Below are 24,038 nucleotides of genomic sequence, written 5' to 3'. Positions count from 1 at the left end.
ATTTAAATAAAAAATATGCAAGATTTATTGTAAGGTTAGTTTTTCCTGGCCTGCCTAACACCCCCTCCCCCAAAAAAATAATAATAATAAAAAAAAAAATAACTGTAGCGTGTATATATATATATATATGGCACTAATGAAGGTATAAAACTATCGAGTAGAAATCACACTTCAAAATTTTCCAATTTTTTGTAAATCAAATGTTACAGATGTGATCCAACTTATTGAATCACGTGATTATGACAAGCAGGATTTTAAAGAGATTCAAAGATCAACTGCGCTAAAACTTGATAACTCAAAAAATCATGGTTTTACATCAGAAAAACACGATCCAGAGCTTTATCATTAGCAAGCAAACCATGCTGAACACAGCAGTTGACACCTCAATAATTCTGTGTGTGTGCATGAGTGTATAAGAGAGAGTGCATTCAATAATTTAATGAAAGGAAAATGTTAGATGTGTCTTATGAAGGGTCGAGTAGGGTTGGGTGATATATAAGGTAACTCAGGCTCTGATCCGAGCAATTTCTTCAAAAGGTAGGCGTTTATCTTCAGTAGGGATATTAAAGTTGAGGTTCGTTCACTCCAACAACATGCTTATGAAGCAACAAAATACAGTATGCTAAAAGGAAACTATGAATCCATCTCAATTGGCACCACAACCAGAATCAGTCCTTGTCACCGCCACCCACTTCTCGTCACTGAACTGTAATTTTTTCACACCTGGAGGTATTGCCATGTTTGGCAAACGCGGGAACAAAACCACTTTGTTATGTTGTTTAGGAGTGCTACTTGATCCAGTATTGAAAGAGTTGGATCCTGGCAGTCCTGAATTGTTCAAGACGGGCTTGCCGGAAGAGCTAGTGGAAGCAAGCTGTGAATGCTTTGAAGCGGGTATAGATGATCTGCTGGCTTCAGTTGAAGAGCTATCAGAAATGAATTGTTCATGCAAATAAGCATATATGTCAGCAGCATAGGAGCATGAGATTGCAAATTCTTGGTCTGGCTTAGAATGAGATGCGCCTTTGTCTGAGATGTTACTAGAAGTGCCCAGATGTTCCCCTACAAAACCATTGGCATAAGGTTTCAGAATAGCACATAAAACGATCATAAAACCAAAAATTAGAATCTGCCACCAGGCTAGATCTGGCCAACTGCATAAAATGGGAAGCTTTAAATGGGTTATCCACAATGGGTTTACAAACTCTCACCATTCATAACTATGGTCCTCTCTTCAGCTCCAGTGTTGCAAGTTAAAGGTGACTTTGGCTCAAGACAGTATTCATTAGAGAGAAAGTTCAAGGCAGAAGCACCAGCAGCAGATTTGGGCTCAAGCCCATTTTCATTAGAGAGCAGGTTCACAGCAAGAGAACCAGCAGCAGCAGCCACTTTTAGTTCAGAACCTGAGGGTGCGCTTGAAAAGATATTGGTTGATCCTCCTGCAAAAGTAAGGAACTTTAACTAAAATCAAGAGATAGGCAACCGTTGAAATGGATAAAAATGAAACATATTCCTCATAAAATATATGTTTCTTCCAAATTTACACGACAAAGCTTTGGAAGAACATGAGAAGGCAGAAAGCATACGTTCTTTGAGAGTAGTCCAAGCAACCTTTGCCGCATTTGCCTCCGACTTCTTTTTGGTTGTTGCTTGTCCTCCAGAAAAAACTTCACCATCTATCTCAACAGTTGATTCAAACGTTGGCAAGTAAGATCCACCAGATTTTATTGTGGTGTATGCTGGCAGAAGCGGGCCTTTTTTCCGAGTAAGTTCCTGCAGGAGATTCTTGAAAGAAACTGATTTTTCCTGCAGAAGAGAGACTGCTCAGTCAGCTCTCAAGAAACCATAGAAAAATAATATCACATGACCTAAAATGTCACATAATTAAGATTCCTCTCCTGAACATTTACCTCAGTAATTCCTTCATCTTCTAATGATGCAGAGGCCACTTTTGCAGCAGAATGCTCTGCTTCACGCAGTGTACTGAAAAAATCTGCACTCTCAAAAATTTTTGCTTCCAGAGTCACTGTGGCCTTAAAACGAGGGGCATGAGATGGACCTTCTCGAATATGAGAATATACAGGCGAATTCCACTTCCTTCTTTGAACCAAATCTTGAAGGCAACTTTTGTAAGTAAGATGCAACTCTGCCGGAACAATCATGATTTGCAATGAAAAGAACAGCAGGAAAACAAAAGCAAGCTTAAATGACAAAATGAATATACATTGATAACGATAATAGAGAAACATCATCATATCAGTATAGCATAAAGGTACGTGGTCTCAATCAGGGAAACGATGACCACCAAAATGCCTGGTGAAATATTGTGACAATTTATGCCCCAGCAGCATGAACATGATCATTAAATGCATTTATGGAAACAGCACATCATTAGTCAAGAGTAATAAGTTCCACTAAATTTCATCTTGAACCATGTTTATGTTGCAATTACATTTCGAAAAAAATGCAAGGAATAGGCACTATATCTATGTCACACGGACACATTAAAAAGGCAGCTGCACCCACGTTGATGCGACAAGACGCGGGTGCGGGTGTGGGTGCAATATCCGATGCAGCAAATATTAAAAATTTTCATACCAGGTGCAGTCAAATACTCCTAGGTGTGGTCAACCCGCACCCAGGGTTATATTTGTGCAAAATGGACTTGGTCAACTTTGACTCATACCATTTTGGTCTAGTTTTAAAAAATGAAATTTGGGGAGGTAGGGCACGATCGCCCCCCCCCCCCCTCCCCTCCTCGACTCCTCCTCCTCATCTCCCTCCTCGACTCCTCCTCCTCATCTCCCTCCCCGACTCCTCCTCTCTTCCAATGGCGGCAAGGCTACAACGACGACGACAGTGAAGGCGTCGACAATGATGGCGAGGTGAATAGGTCTCTCTTTCTATTCCTCCTCCTCTCTTTCATCTTCTTTTTCTTGTTCTTTCCTTCTTCTTCTTCCTCCTCCGCCTCCTCCTCTACCTGTCTTTCTTCTTGATCCTTCTACTCCTCTCTTTCTTCTTCTTATTCCTTCTCCTCCACCTTATTCCTCCTCTGCCTCCTCCTCCTCCTCCTCCTCTCTTTTTTTTTCTTCCTTCTCCTCCTTCCTCCTCCTCCCACCGTTGGCGCAAGGGCCGAACCCGGCTATGGTGAACCTAGGCATGGGTTCACCATAACCAAACCCAAACTTTTTTTATGAATTTTATTTTAAGAAAATTTTTAATGATGTGATAATAGAAATTGTAGTTTGTTAATTTGATTTATTTTATGAATTTATGCATGATGAATTGATGATATGATAATTGTTTTTATTTCATTAGTGTTAACTTAAAATGGTTAAAAACTATATATACCCTCCTTGCATTCAAGTTTTTTATAAAAGTTTGTAAAAAGAATAAGAAAAAATCATACATAAAAAAAATCACCTTAAAGCTAAAAATAGAAAAAGTTTTAAAAATACAGTGACGATATTGTGATGTTATCACGATAATATTGCTAGGGTCTTCAAATATAGTGGCAATAGGATATTATCAAAATAACATTGCTATATTTGTAAATATCAGATATTTTGAAAATATCATGATATTTTCCTTTTTAATCATTTATTCATTATATTGCAATAATATATTCCTCTGTAATCTATAAGTTCAAGAAAACAAACAATTCTTTGGATGGTTTATGTGTCTCTAACATGATGGACAGTACTATGATCAAATTACCAACTATGACAATGTCTTTGAGAAAAGCTAGTGTGGTTGGCTTAGTTATTTCAAAACTCTACCACGGTAAACAGAAAAATGAGTACTGCATCCAATAAAACTAACGTATGGAATAACAAATAGCGTAACATTGAACTTCTACGGTCAATAAAAAAAGATACTATAAATGGTCAGCAGCCTATGAAATTATAAAACTAATGTCTGGAATAATAAATAGCTTAGTATTGAAGTTCAAATGGTCAACAAAAACAGGGGGCTTTGCATCCTTTATGGATATTCACCATGATTCTAACCAAAAACTCATTCGTTAATGTATGTGTAGCAAGCCCTGCCACTCACAAGTAGCTCAAGGGCATTCTCACTTACTGGCAAGCTCTAGCTCTGGATAGGCACTGAAGATGACAACATCATACTAGGTGGCTTTCTTGAAGCTCAGGCTTGAGGTGGGTGTGAGCATGTCTCCCTTTGTGTCTGTGTGCACGATGACCTTACTGTCCACTGTCCACAACTAGGGATGGCAGTGGGGCGGGGCGGGGGACAAGGTTTCCACCCCCGCCCCGCCTCCGCGGCGGGGATGGATTTTATCCTCCACCCCCACCTTCATCCCCGTTTCATGTCCTCCACCCCCGCCCCGTCCCCGTCCCCGCCCCGTCCCCGTCCCCGTCCCCGTTTCCGCCTTCATCCCCGTTTCATGTCCTCCACCACGATCGACGCAGTCTGCGCCCGGTATGCCTCCTCGAAGGCGGAGTTGAACCGCCTGAAAGCCCGCCTCGCGCTTTCGGCATCGATCACCACCGGCATCTCCGCCATGGTCGCCACGACCTCGCTCCACGCCATGCGCTCGTAGTTAGTGACGTACTGTCGAAGCTTCTTGGTGTGCATTCGCACCCAAGCGTCGCCGAGGACGAGTCAGAGATCGGAGCTCTGCACCTTAACGTACTGAAGATTGTTCGTAAGGAAGAGGTAGGAGAGGGGTACGTCTCGGTAGAGCTCTGCCCTCCCGTCGAGCTTGCAGAGGAGGCTGAGTATGAGGGTGGAGGCCTCCCCCTGCGACGGCCAACGGTGGTCGGCGACGGCCCGGCTACAATGATAATGCGGATGGGGAAGGGGAAGAGGCGACGGTCCGGCTCGGCGGCTCCAGGGTTAGGAAATTAGGGAAGGGAGTTAGGGTTAGTAAACAGTAAAAATATAAAGGGTTGGGGGCGGGGATGGGGCGGGGCCGGGACGGGGATGGGGCGGGGCGGGGCCGGGACGGGGATGGGGCGGGGCGGGGCCGGGACGGGGATGGGGCGGGATGGGCCGGGGCGGGGATGGGGCGGGGCGGGGAGGGGCGGGGGAACGTGCCAGTCCATCCCCGCCTCCACCCCCGGACGGGGATGGATTTTAACCTTCGTCCCCGCCTCCATCCCCGTTTCATACCCTTCATCCCCGGTCCAAACGGGGCGAGGCGGGGCGGGGCCCCGCTTTCCCCCGGTCCACTGCCATCCCTATCCACAACCTTCTAGTGAATGTTAACATGTTCACAACAAAGTATTGATGGAAAATGTCCTTGGTCAAGGGCTGCTTTATTACATTCTAGGTGAAACCTCGGGCAACTATATTTTCCCTTTATTTGTTACATAGAATCTTCTGGGTTAAGCGCCACAGTATAAAGTTTCAAGCAGAACTTCAAGCAACACTATTTTCCTTTTATTCATTAAATAGATCCTTGAAACTTGCTAATTCGAGCTCCCTAACTTTCCCTTCTCAGAATTATGAAAAGGATATCCTATAACCCGCATGAGAAAGGGAGAGAGGTCCACTTCTTTTTTGAGAAGGGCAACTTAGGGAGGAAATTTTTTTACAGCGGATAAAGAATCCAGGATTGTCAGTACAGCCCCTACTCAGCCCACTGCATTATCCATTCTGCCTCCAGTTGACCATTAAAAATAGCATCTTCAAAATTAATTTCACAATTTTGAAAGAATTCCCGAGTGCCTGATTAGCAGTGAACATCAAAGTTGAACACGTTTTCATTGCCTCAGGCACACTGATCCTGGGAATCCTAATAGCAAACCTGACTCAACTAGCTCAATTTACTCCCTAATCATCAGTTGGAAAACACGCCTTTATTGATTGTAACACCAACCAATATTTGAAATTAAAAAGATGATAATAAAAACAATAGCAAAGACATATTCACCTTAATGGTCAAAGGCCGATTGATAGAAGTACTCCTAGTTCAACATGATACTTTATCTATTGCATGTATACTACAACAGTATGATCATATTTGATGATATATGGAGACATTTATACCTAACATTTTGCTATTTTGTAACTCGACCAAGGAAAAAAGTGAAATATGATTCATACTGCTTGCTGAAAGCATGCATAGCCAATTCTGAAAAAAAAAATGCAATTAAAAAAGGTAATAGTTCAATGGATTAGATTCCGAAACACTACTCTGGAGTTCATAGGATATTAGTCCAAAAAATAAAAGAAAAAAAATTAGTTACTTTATTACATGGTAAACATCATATAATACCGCCAAAAGATGCCACTCTCAAGTAGTCTTTATATCATATACTGCAAACTGTTGTAACTGAACATCACAACAGGAAACAGTTTTAAGTGGGTACAACATATTATAACTAAACAATAAAATGAATGATCCCATCATCTAACAATATATGTTTGTGCAGTAAAACAATGCACCCAATATAAGCTGAAGAGTCCTCATATGGATGGGTCAGATAGGATCAAGCAAATATTGGGACTTCTAAGCCCTGGAGATAATAGCATGCCAACATGAGGATCTAATTTAGCCTTACTTATAAACCAACTTTGAATTTGTTCTACAAGAGAAAGGCATCCATAAAGAGAAGATGTTTATAAACAGTTCCAGGAATAAAAAATAAGGTGTTCAGATAATAATTAAATTATAACAAAAAATGGGGTTATACAGATTTGAAGAACGCACACACACTTGATTGTGTGTGTACATAGGGTGAGAGAGAGAGAGAAGTAACCTGACACCATCACTTCATTACTTTCCACTAAACTTGGTGTCTCTCCCTGAGTTCCCTCCTTTGCATATGAGTTCTTAAGTATTTCATTTTGTGATCCTCCTTCTAATGGAAAATCTTTGATTTGCAGACTTGACAAATCTACTGAAGTAAGTGATGCATGCCCATACTGTGGAGAAGCAGCATCCCGGTTGTCACTGTTTTGTTTGTTTTTTTCTCCATGAAAGTCGGTAGCTGTTTGAACAATGTCCGTATGTCCTGAAATAAACTAGAGAGTAAAATTAAAATCAAACAAGAATTGGTCTGACAAGAGAAAAAGAAAGGAAATGATAGAGCAATAAGACATAAGTAGTACATCTTTTTTATCCTAAGACGGAGCAGTACAAGTATCATAACTCCAAGACAAGATAAAAGTCCATCCAAGGACTCAAGCCAGGTAAAGCAAGTCCATAAATCATCAGAAAATCAAACACGCTACCACAACCTATAATTGATGAGATTCTGGTGATTCAAATGCCAGTTCCCACTAAATACAACATGTAGATCACATCCATGGGGTTGCTTGAACAAAAAAAAAAGTTGTTAAGCATTTGTATATGCAAAAGATTGTAGCAAATTTTAATCCATATATATATATATATGTGTGTGTGTGTGTGTGTGTGTGTGTACGTGCAGACATATTCACTGTCGAAATTACTAAATAATTATACATCCTATTTTAATCATTCTTCAAAATTCCTCTACTTGAAATAAGTCCTACATATTTCATGCCCTAAAGCTTGTCATACATCCTAAAGCATAAAACTCAAAAAAATTTATTGCCCTGCCTCAAATCAATGTCACCGCCTCACCTGGGATTGATAAACCAAACAAACTTCTGAACAACCTTGCAAGAAATCCGGAAATGCCGAAGGCCATTTAAGTCATTCAGTGCTCCCAACCTCCACAGCACTCACCTTCTCTGCTCTCCATCATACCACGCTCCACAGAGGAAGCAGAACGAGGCTTCGTCGTTTCAAAATCACCACACGCAACATTTCATCGAACAATTTCAAAATTTTTGTATACAAAGTTCAAGATCTTGCATGACGAAGGGGAACAATGGCAAGGGCATTTTCGTTATTAAAAAATAACAGAACCGCAAACACCCCATCTCAGGCACAGAGTGTTTGGAATCAGTGGAAAAGGAATTCCTCAATTCCCCGGAGCATCGATCTTCGTCTCCCGCGGAACCCACCTTGCCCTCATCCCCTCTTTCCACGATAAAATAAACCACCATCTTAAAAAATATATATATTCTTTGCTCTCCTCCTTCCTACCGCTTTTCTGCAGAAAAAGAGAATCGATTTTCCCCACCAATTCCATTTCCGAAAACAGGGAATAAACCGTACATCATGGTATTCCGACCCCCCACATTCCTTCCTCCCGATTCCGAAAAGCAGAAGAATTTAAGCATAAACCAAGTAGGGAGGGAAGGAATCAGAGGTTGCTTACGGAAGATGGTCCGACGTCGATGAGGGACTCGAACGCGACCTTGGCGGCTTCGTTCTGAGCATCTTTAGAGGTTCTGTGGGAGGCCTGGCTCTCGTAGTCGACGCCATCGACGAGGACGGTGGACTTGAACCTGGGGTTGTGGTCTGAACCGTCCTTGGTGGTCGTGTACTTTGGGAGGTTCCATGAGTTATTTTGACAGAATTCCTGAAGTATGGTTTTGTACATGGTGATCGCCCCCACCCTCCTTCCCTCTTTCAACTTTCAAGAGAGAGAGAGAGAGAGAGAGAGAGAGAGAGAGAAATATGGTGGCCGGTGGGCTGGTAAACAAGCTCAAGCTGAACGAGCCGAGCCTGAAGTATTCTCATTTTTGTGGCCAGCCAAGCCGAGTTCAAGCCCATAATAAGCCCGACTTAAACCAGCCGAGCTGGCTTAAAAAAATTACATTGTTTAGGAGCTGAGTACAAAATATATATAGAATAAAAATTTTAATATCTAACCATCTTTATATGAGTCCAGCCGAACCGAGTATCTATTGTTTTAAACGAGCTCTTTTCGAGCCCAACATGAGCGAAGCCACCGGAAGCTTAGCTTGTTTTCCAGACCCCAAATGCAAAGAGGGTGGAGGATGAAAGAGGCCCCTTTGCATGTCATGGAAAAAAGAGGTATTCTGCGAAAATGCATAAGCACCCGTGTCATTCTCATGGAATTCACAATGCAACACAAACAATGGAAGTTGCTTTCCTGGCTAAAAGTAGCCCCCATTTTACACGTTGGACCCCTCTTTTCACGGATTCAGTTCCCGTAAGGGGGGTGAACCTATTCATTTTTAGCGGCAGTTGATGTCAGTACACCTTCTTCTGTGACAAGCAGGCGCGCCCAGAGACAGAGACAGAGACAGGATGGCTGGTTGTCCTTCCTACATGGGGTTAAAGTTTGCTACAATCTATGTCACATGGGTGCGTCAGGCGTCGCACCAGACGAGGCGGGTAGGCATTGGGTACCGCTCAGGTACGTCTTGGGCTGGGTCAGGTCTGGTCCCGGACCCAATGACCCAAAACTTCTTTTTTTTTTGCGACAAGGGGGGCTTCCCTTCCCCGGAACAGTTCCCCCTCTCAGCTCCGGTGACATCCCTTCGTCTTTGATGGCCTTTCTCGCATCTCCGGCGAGCTAACCATCCAGCGGCATCCTAGGATAAGGATTACCTTATTTTATGTTTTGGGTATTTAACACAAAAAAGAGGAAAACCCCAAATCTTTCCAGCCGGGGGTACGGTTAGCCATAGTAGGCAAAAGCCCTTTGCGTATTTTAACGAAGATTTTCCCATAGTATTTTGCCATAATAGGCAAAAATCTAATGAAGATTTTTAAGAATTGTGGGTGTATTGCTAGTTTATAAATTACCGTTAGTGTTTTATATTTTTTCTGATTTTAATATTTGTATTTGAGAAATGTTTGAGTTTAGTTAACTTGTTATATGCTTTGATTTGATTGTATGATGCATCATATTTCTACCTTTTGCATTTATAGGGCTTTGTACGCTTGATTTTTTTCCTTCATCTGAATTATTTTATGCGTTTATGCTAGATTTTTAGAGTTTTATTTGATTGTAATAGTGTATTTCATACTTGCATTTACTGTTTGTATGTATATTCATGATTTATTATATATATATATATATGTATATATAGATGATTAGCTGCTCACTCGTTAGGTGCTCCAACGGAAGTCACTCACGTTGAGTGTCCATAGTGCGGTGTGATGGACACTCTATATCTTTTTTGCACAAAAAAACTTTTACTGCTATTTTAGTACCAGTGAAAGTCTAAAAGTGGCCGCTAAGACTTTTAGTGGCACTATTTTAACCCCACTAAGTTTTTTTCTGCAAAATGATGTTGAGGGTCTATCACGTCGCACGACAAGAGTGACCTCCATTTGAGCACCTAACGAGTGAGCAGCTATAAAAAATTTTATATATATGAAAAAAAAACCTATAAAATACAAAACCTACTAAATGAAACATGTTATTTCATTTTCATGATTTTTTTGTGTTTTTTCAAAATTCTGACAAATGTGATCTATATGCTTGTTTTATAGGAATTACTTCCTGAAACGTTTGATTCAGATGCATGGATAGGTTTTTATAAGGTTTCAAAAATCAACAGCCTACAATTTTCATAAAATTTTGGAGTTTCAAATATCATTTTTTCATCTAAAATGTATGATCAAGTATTGATTTCCAGCAAATCAATCGAACCCATCTATGGGCTCTGAATTTAAAAAAAAAAAAACTGAAATTCTTCATTTAGTAGGTTTTCATTTCTCTTTATATATATATATATATATATATATATATATATATATATATATATATATATATAGTTGTACCTCTATAACAATGTTTTTTAATGATATCAGATTCTTGACTCGCCCCTTAACAATGTAATATAGGCTACAATTGTTTGCGTGTACAAACAACTTACCAAACTTCATTTTTTTCATTTTCATTTTCATTTTCATTTTCATTTTCATTTTCTTTTTCTTTTTCTTTTTCTTTTTCTTTATGGCCCCATGAATGTGATCTGCACCTCTTTTTCTGTGGATAGGTGTTTGAATCGTTGCAATCCATAGGTTTTTCTAAAGATACAAAAATCAATGGCTATAAATGAAACATTTGAAAATTTCCAAAGTTTAATAAATTATGAAAAATCAAGTCTTGATGAATTATGAACAAGTTTGGATATGAATTAAAGTCTAAAACTCTACTGTTGAATAATCAATGGATCCAAACAATTATCTGAACTCATATATGAACTCTAGACAGATCTAAAAAAATAATTGTTCAAAATTCGAGATTTAGGGATATTTTCATAATTAAGTAAATTGTCAATAGCAAAATGATAATTTGCTACTCCAATGACATATTGAGGTAAATTCTTCAACTATATAGGGGCAAAAAGGTAATTTTTTTGTTAGAAACATTTTTAAAAAATTAATAAAATTATCAGGGGCTAAAACAATAATTTGACACCACAATGGCAGGCCTCGATAAATTTTAGAACTACCAAAGGGTAAAATAGTAACCTCCTATTTTTTAAATGGCATTTTTGTAAAATGGGAGCTGCACAAGGCAAATTTGGTATAAAAATTAACTATTAAAATAAGATATCATATTTTATTAATATTTTAATATATTTTATTAGTCAGCCCATGGTTTTAATAAAATCATCTATCCAAAACCATGAGCAGACATGGTTTTACAAAACCATGAGCCAGAAGTGTCATCCTCTTAGAAGAGAGGTAACATTCATCCTCTCTCTCTTGCCAACACATGACAGAGAAAGGGATGAGTCATCACCCTTCTTTCAGAAATGAAGACACCCAGTAGGGTGTGGGGCCCATAGAGAGGGGCAGCACCTCCTCTCACCCCTATAAATACCCCCATCTCCCCTCTCTCTCTCTCTCTCTACCAAATTTCCTTCTTGCACTTTCTCTCTCTCTAGCTCTCTCTCTCTCTCTCTTAAAAAACTTTCATTTTTCTCTCTCTAAACCCTAGCCCTTCTTTCAAGATTTTCAACTTGAACCTTAGTCAAAACCCAGAATTTTTTTTGACAAACCCTTTCTAGCATCTTCCCTCTATTCACAGGTGGTCTTTGTTTCCTTGAAGGAGTGCTAACATATCATATTCGGCCTCTCGAGCCCTTGTAGCAAAAGTTCTACTTAAATTAGCAAAAGTTCCAAAATTCTGCTATGAAAGCATTGCTCAAATTTTTGTAAATTAGGTTAGTACTCGTATTCTTTATCTAGACCCTAGCTCATGCTCGTAAGACCTCATATTTTTCTCCTGAACCCTTAGGACTTTTGTCTGGATTTAAATTGAGATAATTTTGCCAAAATTTAATCCAAGCCCGCCTTTACGCATGAGAAGTTCTGTTAAAATTTTTATAAATATTTTTAAGCATTCAGAACTTCTATATCAATAGTTCTGGGAAAAAATTCTAAAGATTTTTTAGAAATAGTGTTATTATATCAATAGTTCTGGCAAATTTTCTTTAAATATTTCTGAAAAATGGAATTAGTATAGTAGTAATTCTGGCAAAAACTTTTATAGATTTTTTAATTTTTAAATTATTATAATTAGAGTTCTGGCAAAAAAAATCAGACATTTTAGAAATTTTGAATTATTTTAGTAAAATTTATGTAAAAAAATTTTGTAAGTTTTTTAGAAAAAAGTTAATTTTTATAAAGGGGATTTTGTTGAAATTTTTTAAAATCTTTTTAGATATTCGAATCAAATTTTTTGAAAAACCTCTATAAAAATATTTATGATGCAAAGTCATATCAAAATTTTTACAACTTGAATTCAAGTTTAAAACCCTTTTCGAACATTTGAGTTATTACAGAGAAAACTCTGTAAAAAAAATTAAAGAATTAAAATTATTTTTAAATAGTTTTTAGATATTTTTCTAAATTTTTTAAAAAGGATGTTTCTTACTTCTTATGGGTCTGATACTACCCAAAATTTAGTAAAAAAATATAATCTAATATAATAGAATTTTTATTAGAATAAATCAAGGACTGGAGTGATCTTTTTTATTCTACTTTGAATTATAAGAAATCAAAATAAGTTTTTCCTATCAAAATCTTATAATTTTTGTATTGAACATGTTTCTAATGCATGTATAATTATTTAAAATTGTATTTGTGATCATATACAAATTTTAGCATCTGCATGAATAAATATTTGTTTAGAATGACAAGATTTCAAATTTTTTGAGTTTTGAATTAAAATCCTCCAAAAATTTTATAAAGTGTTGTGGCCATGCAATAACCATGGCGCAGACGATTTTCAAATTTTGTTAAAAAGAACAATTATTGTGTAGCATATTATTTCTTAAAAAAATTTGTTATACGGGTTTTCTAAACCCAAAATGGTGCAAATAGAGCACCCATTTGCTTTATAAGTCATGTCTATACACAAACTTATATAGTTCCGCCTTCACAGGCGAATGCTCATTTTTACAAAGCAACACTAGATGGGTTGGGTACATTTGATACTAGCATTTACTCTAAATAAGTATTTAGGTTATTGAGTCTAGTTTTGAAAATATTAAGTTCTATAATAGAACCCTTCGGGCCCATTCAAGATTATGCCTACCTTGAAAGAAGTAGTGGTACAGACAGGAATGATACTATTATATTGAATTTGAGAGTGATAGATTTATGTGGGCCTCCTGTCACACGGGTTAAGAAGGTCAAGACTAATGGCATATCCTAGGTGATAGACCTCAGACTGCTACAGTCAATGGATGCATTTGTTTCTTTTAGTGTTATTGCAAGACTCTTCCGGTCATTGACCGCTTGCTCTGGGGTTCTGGTTCAGCCAGGTATCTAGGTAAAACACACTAGAATAATATACCCTCGAAATGCTTTATCCGAATGCGAATATCATTCCCTACATACCAGGTTGTGATGTAAATATCGAAACAAAAATTTCTCTCTTATACGAATTGATATGAAAATATACCCTGTTAATATCTCACATAATTATGATTTAAATTACATAATTATTTATTGAAGCATGCATTTTTATTTGAATTTGAATTACTGAAATCATGCTTAATATTTGAATTGTCTGAATTTGATAATTATTTACCAGGCTGTCATAAGTCCGACCCCATTTTATGGGAAATACATGTTTAGGTATGGAATAATCTACATAGCAGCGAATATTGGATAGGAATGGTATCAAAGAATCCAGATTTTTAAGATCTCGAGATTATTTTAAGATTTGTTTTAAATTTTAGTCCTAAATGTTTATTTATGTGAACCTTATGTAATGGACTGTTTATATAATATTTGTTTGAATTTGATTCTACCTTTATTTATATTGTGGTTTTTACAATGTAACCCACTCGAGGTTTTAAACCAAAGCTTAAAATGTTTTATATTGTTTACTTTAAAAAAAATAAAATTTTACGCATTTTTCAAGGATTTTAAAACTCGGGATGTTACAATATAAATGCTGGTTTCTTCAAACTCAAAAAAAATAAATTTTAGTCCTAAAAACATGATTCAAGAATTGATTTTCACTGAATTGATGATGCTAAACACATCTACAACATTAGTTTGAGTCAAAACAACTTAGATGGTGAGATTCCAACTAGATTGTAAGTACAATCAACTATATTAAATATTGGTAATGATAAGGTGCTCCCGGAGTACCTACTCATTAAATATTGGTAATGCCGGTAGGCATTGTTTTCTTAAACTTTTTTTTGTTGATTAGACTCTATAGATATGATCTATAAGCATTATTTAGTAGAAAACAAGTTTTGGATCATGTGATTATAGCATACATGTATTTTTTCAAGACTTTTAAAAATCAATGGCTTATATCAAAATTTTATGACTTAAAAAATCCTATTTTTATGTCCAAAAAACATTATCCAAGCATGATTCCTATCAAATAAACTATGTTGAGTACATCCATAAAATTTAATTGAGAAGATACAACCTACCACCATGATTTTTTAGTATGTGGGAGTAGGTAATTACTCATTCAATATATACCCTTATGTAAGTCGGGGTTAGTGGGCCCCACATACTCCAAAAGGACCGATTGACCCTTTGGGCACATGGACTCGATTCAGCTGATTCTCTCCCTTGTTTTCTTCGTAAAATTTTATTATTCTCGTGCTTTTTTTAGAAAATCTTGGCTAACTTTAATTAAATTAAAATTTAAAATATATAAGGCAAAATTGAAAAGAAAACCTAGATACTGTTAAAAGTGTTTTTCAAAACTCTAATTAAAAGTAATTAAGTTCTATTTTCCAAAGATTCATTTTTTGTTCTTGCCAATTTCCAAAGTTTGTTTTATGTCTAGTGGTCTTAACGAGTAATCAATGTGTGTGTGAGAGAGAGAGGTAATGAATTAATTTAGGTGACCATTAATTAGCCTAAAAAGCTGCATACTACTTAATGCATCTCATTCTGACTTCATGCATGAGTTTTTTTTTTTGTAAAATTAACCATAAAATCGTGATATAACAATGAAAATGATTTTATCTCGATATTTTCAAATGTCGTGTGATATAGTCATTTTTTGACATTATATCATGTTTTTCACGAGTTTTTTTAAATATCGCCAATATTTGTCACAGAGACTTTGGCTACCCTTTTCCCCTTTGTGATCATGAGATTATTGTGATGAGTGCACCGTTTACCTAGACCACGTTTGTGTGGCACAAAAAGTGGTGAGCTCCACAGAAACGCACAAGATCCATTGCATTTTCATGGGGTCTATAATCTTCTTGTTGAAACACAGATTTTTTTTCTGACAGAAAAGAGCATTATCTTTGGGGAAGCACAATTCATTTTGGAAGTGATTATGGAAATATATGAGAAGCGAAAAAGGGAAACGAGATGAAACCAAGTGGGAAGCAAGGAGGAAGTGAGTGGAAAGCAAGAGGGAAGCGAAAAAAATTATCATTAACATCAAAAACACAAAAAACAAGGGGAAAATGAGGGAGAAAGTGAGTAGAAAATGAAAGGAAAGCTATTTGAGAAGTGAGTGAGAAGTGCATTTTTCACAAATGAGAAGTGTGCACTTTCAGTAGGAAGCGAGTTTCCCTCACACTTCGCCCTTTTAAGAGAAGCGTAGTGCTTCCCGATTCAAAAGCACACTTGCTTCCTTATAAAAGCGCTTCCGGTAACTATGGGTGGTTGGACCTTGTTTCCGCAGATAGAGGCTTCATACAGAACAATGTATGGAGCCTCCTTCTGTGTCACACAAACGTGCCCTTAATGTGTCAGATTTGAATCAGGTCAATGTAAAATCAAACCTAATTGATGTGTTGAGCTAGCATTGCCGGTCCACAAATCCTGTAAGGAGAACCATCATTCAACCAGGATCCGAGTCGGTCACCAACTGTTGCCTGATGAAGTTCAAGTATAAATTATTGATCCAGAGTGGAGCAAGACACTATCAGGTCCATCGGGTTCATCTTAATTCATTGTGTTTTAGGATTATTTTCATTTGAATCATTGCTTGTGTTTGGATGTCAGATTCATATTGGATTTATATCTAATTATTAGATTATGTACATCAAATTATAGAAACTAGTGGCAGACCATATTTATGTGCATTTGGTACGTGGGACTAGCGAGTAGGAATGTCAAAGGGTCAGATGTAACTCGACAACCAGTCCAAATCTGGATTCTATTAAAAATCAGATTTGGGTTTGGTATTGAGTTTGTCATTCAAACCCAATCCGAATCCAATTAAAATCCAAATCCGAGTAAAACCCGAACCTAATTAAGTGTAAATGTCGGGTTTTAAGCTAGTCTGATCCGGAATCGGATTTAACTTTTTTCATCCGACTCTGAATCCGGATAAGTCGGATCCAATTCGGTTTTATCTTTTTGCATCCAAATCCGACCTATTGACATCCCTACGTGGGACAAAACGCCACACGGAGACAATGTGGTCCCCGTGCAGTGCTGTCCGGCATTTGATACGCTGGGACAAACACCAGCACAGGGGACAAAGTGCATCCCACGGGTTGTGTTTTCAATGGAAGGGAGGGACTGGTGAGTCGCACTCCCCGGACAAACGCCATGCACGATTTATAAGAAAATAATGCCCTCACCAACGAGAAACTGCGTTTCGAAACGTTAGGAAAACCCATTTCCCACACTATGAGTAACGTGTTTCCCAATACATGGGAAACACGTTTTTCATATTTGAACATGTTTCCCATGCGTTTCCCAAGTATTTCCCTCATGGGATACATGTTTTTCATTTTTTTGTTTCATTAACTTATTATATTATTTTTTCATAAACGTTTACCGGTTCATTCCGTTTCACGTGAGCCTGAAAAACTTTGTTTCTTTTTTCCGTTCCCCAAAATGTTTTCTGTTCGGTTTACTGTTCTGGCAACCTTGGTTATAAGCGTTCAGCGCCCACGCGTCCACCATTTGCATTGGGGTGCGTAGGGCACAGAGCAAGATGCGGTTGCTGATGTCCGTGCAATCAAATGCCCCTACGAGATACGACAAGCAGAGAAATAACCCTTTAAAAAGTAGTAGTATTTTTATACTTGTTTACTCGGCAGGGGAGACAAACAAGACAAAAAACTTGATTTGGACCAGTGACTTAGCTATCTGGATCCGTACGGTGGGTGGTAGGTGACAGGTGGCGTAGTGGGTGGTACCGTGGTAAGCAGCGATGGCTGCTGGGTTGGACCGAGCGTTGGTGGAATGTGATTAGGTATTGCATGTTCTCTCACTGAGAGACGTGCCATGGAATGGGGTCAGATTCTACCAACAGGCAGCAGGAGGGCTCTTGATCAAAGCAATATATATGACCAGCATAAAATGATAAAATGGTTGCTGGAACCTTGAACGCGCAAATTTCTCAGATTTCTAAGCCAAAAAAGACAGGCAAATGAACACCGACAGACACCATATGGAGCCAATGGCCAAGGTTGCCCAACCCAGTAGTAACCACTACACCAGTCTACTAGGAACACAAGTTATTGAAATATTTCATAATAATCTGAAATTTTTTTCTTTTTCCGCTTCTGCAAAGATACCTCACACTAGCGCCCCGCTCACTTTGTGCTGGCCAACTGGGTCCGGATGAGCTTGGTTGCAGAGACCATGTTGGTCAAGGCCGGTTTGACCTCGTTATACTTCCTGGTCTTGAGACCGCAGTCCGGGTTCACCCACAAGATGTTGGACTCGAGCACAGCAAGCATCTTGTTGATGCGGTCTGCAATCTCCTCAGTTGATGGGATCCTGGGGGAGTGGATGTCGTAGACACCAGGGCCGATGCCAGCACCGTACTTGACGCCCTCGCGGAACACAGACAGCAGCTTCTCATCAGAGCGGGAGTTCTCGATGGTGATCACATCAGCATCCATGTCGATGATGGAGTGGATGATGTCGTTGAAGTTAGAGTAGCACATGTGAGTATGGATCTGAAAACATACAGGCCATTGATAAATTGCTAAAAACAAGGTGATCCCAGTAAATTGTCTGACATGGTTAAACAAAGTGAAGCGCAGCACAGTAAATAACCAGGACAAAAAAAAATCAAGTACCTGGGTAGTGTCCTCGACACCAACATTTGTGATCCTGAATGAATGAACAGCCCATTCCAGGTAGAAGGCCTGCTCCGACTTGCGCAAAGGCAACCCTTCTCTCAGAGCAGCCTCATCAATTTGGATCACCTGTAAATGTATAGAGAAAATTATAAGCCGAACAGTAACTTCCATGGTGTTCCATACGAGCACAATCGATGAAGGATAACCAACCTGAATTCCAGCACCTTCAAGGTCCTCCACTTCGTCCTTGATGGCCAAGGCAATCTGGTAGCATGTTTCGAACCTAGGCTGGTCATTTCTTACAAAGGACCAGTTGAGGATGGTGACGGGACCAGTAAGCATTCCCTTCATGGGGCGGCTGGTCATGCTCTGAGCCGCTGAGGACCAGAACACAGTCATGGGCTTGGGGCGGCTCACATCACCATAGATGATTGGGGGTTTGACGCAGCGTGATCCGTAAGATTGCACCCACCCATTGACAGTGAAGGCAAAGCCTTGCAACTGTTCTCCAAAGTACTCAACCATGTCGTTCCTCTGAAAGTATAGGACGAGAACTAAGTATATTTGTTAAATATTTCCATTGCTTATGTGGGCAACAATGGTGATGCGGAAATCATTTCAACAGACTGATGAACAAGGATGATGAAGAGAATTCATGAGTTAATCTTCTACCTCTGGCTCTCCGTGCACAAGGACATCAATATCAAGTTCTTCCTGAAGTTTGACAACCTTGTGGATTTCTTCTTTGATAGCCTTCACATATTCTTCCTCAGTGACTCTGCAACAAGCCCAAGATATTATAAATGAAGTATTAAAATTCATAGAACCAAATACCACACTTGGGCAGTAGGATGATATAAAGATAAAAGAAAAAGGCTCACTTGTTTGCTTTGTATTCACGCCGCACCCTTCTAAGTTCTATGGTCTGAGGGAAGGACCCAATTGTGGTTGTTGGAAGAATGGGGAGGTTTAGCTTCTTCTGCTGTGCATCCAACCTAGCACTCACTGATGTAGCTCTTCGATGGTCAGATCCCTTCAAAGCAGCAGCCTAGGCACACAAAAAGAACAATGTTTTAGATAAACAACGTGAAGGAATCCAAGAGTGAGCATTTAGTCGATGGACTTCCAATAGCACTTACAGCTTTCTGAACAGCCTCATTTGTAACCCTTGGAGAGGACTTTCTCGATGCATGAGCAGCATGGTTAGCATGGAAGAATGCCTGGAAAAAGAAAAGGGTTAATTATATGTTAAATGAAGACAAAGAGACATATCGATTACAATCTATAGAGCAGCACAAACCTCATCCTTGTGACCAGCCAATGACTTGGCCAGAGCATTCACTTCGATAACCTTCTGTGCAGCAAATGCCAACCACGACTTGATTTCATTGTCAAGCTTTGTCTCATTTGCAAGATCAACAGCAGTGTGCAACAGAGAGCAAGAAGTGGAAACAACAAGTTTATCTGCATGAAAGATATACAGTAGCAGCATCAGCAAACTCTCACCAACTCTTTCTTTTTCCTTGAAAAGTGAACTTCCACCACTAGCTTACAGCAGTGCATCAAGTGAAAAGATCAAAGACTGATAGCATACCCTTGCCTACAACAGCCTCAAGCTCATGCAGGGTGCTAACAGATGCAGCCAGATCATTAGCCCAGATATTCCTTCCATCAACAACTCCAGCAAATAGGAATTTGTCTGCAGGGAAAGAACTCTTGATCAAGTCAATGGTCTTTGTTCCACGGACAAGATCAAAACCAAAGCCAGAAATGCCCTTCAATGAAGTGATGGTCCTGAAAGGCAAAGAAGCAGTTTGGTAAAAGAAGATTAATTATTAAAAACAAAAATACGTTCATGGAGAACCAGAGAATCCATCACAGAAAATACAAAAACAATTCAACCATTCAAAGTCTTACTTGTATGCATCCGCAGGGACATCAGCAAAGTAGGTTTCAACAAGAACATGCAAACCAGAGAAGGATGACTCCAACTCTGTATATGCCTCAGTGAATGCCTTCAATTGGTGAGAGTCCAAATCCAGTACAAGGGTAGGTTCATCCAATTGGATCCAGGTTGCCCCAGCTGCCTTCAGTTCAGCAATAACTTCCCTGCGCAGAGATCAGGAAATTACTATGAGAAAACACAATCCTCAAAATTCCAAACAGAATGACTAGCCTAAGCTGGTAGCTTCCAATTCTTACTTGTAGACAGGAAGGATCTTCCCCAAGAGCGAGAGAAGAGAGAAAGATTTCTCAACACCCTTGGCTGGTTTTGATAGCAACAGGTAGGAGACAGGACCAACAATGACAGGAACAGTGTCGATTCCAATCTATACATACACACAAACACCAATATAGAAATAAGATTCTAAGACTAAGCAAATAACAAGATATTCGGAAACAAGCGCTGTTGTCCACCGTTAGGGCTTGAGATCTTGGTAGAACTTATCATTACTAGTTATAACAAACACAAAAATACCTCTTTTGCCTCCTTATATTCAGACACAGCTTTGTGTGATGCATAAGAGAAATTTACATCAGGTCCCAACTCAGGCACAATGAAATGGCTGTTTCACAAAAATTAAGTCAGAAACAAGTAAACTGAAAAACTGAAGAAGGCTAAAATGGTAACTTCACAGAAACAGAATATACAGCATATTGGTATTTACATCTCCATGCAAAAAAGCAGGAGAAGAATACTTACTAGTTGGTGTCAAACCATTTGGTCATTTCCATAGCAGGAACACTAGCATTTCCTCTAGCCATGGAGAAGTAGGTGTCAAACCCAATCTCTCCTCCATTCCAGCCATATCTAGGAGGAACAGCCCCAAGCATTGCAGTGGTATCAAGGACCTGGTCATAGTAGGAAAAGGTGTTGCTTGGGATGTATTTAATCCCGGCGCCAGCCATCTGTTTCCAGATGGATAATCTCAGATCATTGGCAACCTTCTCTAGATCCTCAGCGCTGCTCTTTCCATCCCAGAATGACTCCAATGCAAATTTAAGATCTCTCTTTGGGCCCATGCGAGGATATCCAACGATGTGTGATGCCATTGTGCTGTTCACCAGACCAATGAGTGATAAAATCAGTACACGGGACGATCTTCTAATATAAATCCAATCGAGATATATAGACATCACATAACGATGGAGGCCACAGACAATTATAATATGAAAATTTACTTGGCAGTTACTTGCAACCAAACACATGCATACAATTTTTTCTTTTGAATGGCAACCAAAAATCACCATTTGAAAGTAGGTAAGAAGACTGATAAAGCATTGAAATTGAAACACGATAAAAGATTTTGGGTTACAAAACTAAATTTGGAAACTAAAACCAAAAGAAACAGCCAACAGAGCAAAGAAGAGGATCAAAATCTACAAATAAAATTCTAGTGCTAGTACACACATTCATAACAGAACCATAGAATTACAAAAGTACCCATGGTTAGTTAAGGAAACTCCAAGCAGGATAAATCTCATAAAAAAGATGTAAGGAAGAAACATTGTAGATAGAAGTAAACACAGATCTCTAGACCAAGATTGCAGGGAAAAGAATAAACATAAAACTTGAAACGCTGAAGATAGTCCACAATCTCTAAAATACAGATGCAAGTGAATAAGTTGAGGTAGTTAATTCAAAACGAAATATACAGTTGCCAAACGCGACAGAGGAATGAAAGAATCCAATATTCAACAAAATCAAAAGATTCAAAGATGCATTTGAAGCTAAAAACATGCAAGTTACAGTAATAAAAAAAGATAAGGCGACCACCAGCCTGAAACAATCGGATCGAAGTACTGAAATTTAGCTTAAAAACTTTTTAAAATTCAAACATAGTTCTGATCTAGAGGGAGATCGAGATAAACTAAATCACAAAAAACTCGATCTCAAACTCTATCAAGACAAAAAGCAAAAAAAAATTGTGTTAAGCGACGCTACAGTTGCAAATGACATCTAAAATAGTCAGATTAGAGACTTTGGAAACCAGATCTGCATCATTTTCCCTTATCGAGATTCAGATCAGACACTAAATCTTATTAAGCCCTCATCATACACTAATCAGTTCCAAAAATTATGTAATCTAACCCAAATCATCATCAACTAAAAAAACAGCTTAAGAAAACCAGAAAACAAGAACGCACAAAGCATACGCCACGTGTTGACTTCTACAAACGCTGAAACTTCATTGAATCTGATCGGAAAGCCTCAGATCGAGATCCCGACGGTCAAAAAGCGAAAAAAAAAACGCGATCTAGAATTATCCCGAAAACCAGATCTCAATCACATAATGGCAGTATACAACCACGCGGAGCGCTACAAAAGGAACCAAAAGTCGCTTCCTACTCGGGAAAAAGGAAAAGGATAAAAACGAGATCCACTCTTTCTCTAAATCTACTCTTTCTCCACTACTATAAACAAAACCAAAACAAAGAGTAGCAGCAGCAAATCCTAGACCGACAGATCCTGGATCGGAGAAAAGAGAGGAGACTGCGACCGAGCAAAGCAGTAGAAGGAGGGAGAGATGCAGAGAGCGAGCGAGGGAGCTTACCTCGAACGTGTGGCCTCCGATCTCTAGACGAGGTCTGGCGAGAGAGACAGAGAGAGAGAGAGAGAAAGAATGAGCCGAGAGGCACGGAGTGACAGGAGGAAGGGTGGGGTATTTATAGAGCGGGCGCTCCTGATTTTGAGACGCCCGTAGAGGAAGAATGGGGCCTTTAATTTTTTCCCCATTTCTCCTTTTCTTACTTTAAAAAAAAAAATCTTTTATGTGTTCCTGGCTGGTGACTCTGGGTCGCATGTAAAGATCAAGCCACGTAGCACTTTAGACACAAACAGTATTTATGGTGCGCTCAAACAGCAAAAATGATCGAGATCTCCGAAATTGCTGATTGATGCTAGGGCTGGTAAACGAACCGAGCTTGAAGTGTCCAAGCTTCCCTCATTCTTTCCGTGAGCCAAGTGGAGTTCGAGTTCATAATGAGCCTGAGTTAAATGAGTCGAGTTCGAGGTGGCTTGTTTATAAAAAAAATACATTAATTTAGAGTTGAAAGAAATATGATTATAAAAAAATACATGTAAGATCTATTTAAAATATAATTTTTAATACCCAACGAGCTTATATGATTCGAGCCGAGTACCTATTTCTTTTAGCTTGTTGAGCCTATTTTACGAGTTCGAATAAGCTCTTTACAAGCCAAACATGAGCTGAGCTTGTTTCCCATCCCTAATTGAGAGTGGGTAGGTGATCAGACCCGGATCCGCTTCATATTAAATCAATTCAGTTATATATAAATTGATGTCTCAGAATTAGGAAACGGGATCTTCATGGCAAGTGAAAACCTCGCTTAAATTTAAGAAAATTGTGTTTCTCCAAAAAAATACCAGAAAATTACTGGCGTGTATACAATTTTAATAAACAAAAAATATACAAAAATTCAAAGGTTTTAATATATTTATTTCATTGCAATAAAATTTGCTATTTAAAAATAGACGTGAAAATAACACGATTTAATTGGGATTTTCATTTATTTTAAAGTATATTGAAACAAAATCACGATATTTCAAAATACTATATTCGTGAGTCGCACGTCTCTCGAATAAAAGATATGGATACAAAATGGATAGCAATTCCGTATTGGGCACAAGTTTAGACAGATCCAAACCGTTTTCATGTACCTAAGAATTAGGGATGTAAACACTTCATATT

The 24,038-nt window shown here is 38.7% G+C and overlaps 2 protein-coding genes across 2 annotated transcripts; both read right to left on the bottom strand.

Moving 5' to 3' along the window:
* Positions 1 to 423: 423 nt before the first annotated feature.
* On the bottom strand, positions 424 to 8,444 carry LOC149827609 (uncharacterized). Its single transcript, XM_090018540.1, has 6 exons — positions 8,220 to 8,444; positions 6,729 to 6,993; positions 1,911 to 2,146; positions 1,587 to 1,806; positions 1,212 to 1,439; positions 424 to 1,062 (listed from the first exon to the last, which is right to left on the bottom strand). Exons 1-6 carry the CDS (start codon positions 8,442 to 8,444, stop codon positions 647 to 649), a joined length of 1,590 nt encoding a protein of 529 aa, XP_089874666.1. The 3' UTR covers positions 424 to 646.
* A 9,161-nt stretch (positions 8,445 to 17,605) lies between these two features.
* On the bottom strand, positions 17,606 to 22,967 carry ATMS1 (Cobalamin-independent synthase family protein). The gene is made up of 13 exons (XM_090019528.1): positions 22,881 to 22,967; positions 21,029 to 21,382; positions 20,804 to 20,891; positions 20,527 to 20,654; positions 20,242 to 20,433; positions 19,919 to 20,118; positions 19,625 to 19,788; positions 19,464 to 19,544; positions 19,206 to 19,372; positions 18,997 to 19,102; positions 18,535 to 18,858; positions 18,322 to 18,450; positions 17,606 to 18,198 (listed from the first exon to the last, which is right to left on the bottom strand). Exons 2-13 carry the CDS (start codon positions 21,376 to 21,378, stop codon positions 17,830 to 17,832), a joined length of 2,298 nt encoding a protein of 765 aa, XP_089875654.1. The 5' UTR covers positions 21,379 to 21,382; positions 22,881 to 22,967; the 3' UTR covers positions 17,606 to 17,829.
* Positions 22,968 to 24,038: the final 1,071 nt, after the last annotated feature.

The sequence above is a fragment of the Nuphar pumila genome, chromosome 10 (assembly GCF_984573655.1).
Source record: "Nuphar pumila chromosome 10, dmNupPumi1.hap1.1, whole genome shotgun sequence".
NCBI lineage: Eukaryota > Viridiplantae > Streptophyta > Magnoliopsida > Nymphaeales > Nymphaeaceae > Nuphar > Nuphar pumila.
The sequence above is the reverse complement of the archived record's forward strand: the minus strand, read 5'-3'. Positions and strand labels throughout refer to the sequence as shown.

What these genes read in the sequence shown, in the direction of transcription:
- LOC149827609 (XM_090018540.1), bottom strand. Translation starts at nt 8,444, where the DNA reads ATGTACAAAACCATACTTCAGGAATTCTGTCAAAATAACTCATGGAAC. An exon ending in TCGACGTCGGACCATCTTCC is followed by an intron (nt 6,994 to 8,219) that starts GTAAGCAACCTC and finishes TTTACTCTCTAG; the next exon opens with TTTATTTCAGGACATACGGA. An exon ending in TAATGAAGTGATGGTGTCAG is followed by an intron (nt 2,147 to 6,728) that starts GTTACTTCTCTC and finishes TTGTTCCGGCAG; the next exon opens with AGTTGCATCTTACTTACAAA.
- ATMS1 (XM_090019528.1), bottom strand. Translation starts at nt 21,378, where the DNA reads ATGGCATCACACATCGTTGGATATCCTCGCATGGGCCCAAAGAGAGAT. An exon ending in TGGCTGGTCACAAGGATGAG is followed by an intron (nt 19,545 to 19,624) that starts GTTTGTGCTGCT and finishes TTCTTTTTCCAG; the next exon opens with GCATTCTTCCATGCTAACCA. An exon ending in TTGTGCACGGAGAGCCAGAG is followed by an intron (nt 18,859 to 18,996) that starts GTAGAAGATTAA and finishes CTATACTTTCAG; the next exon opens with AGGAACGACATGGTTGAGTA.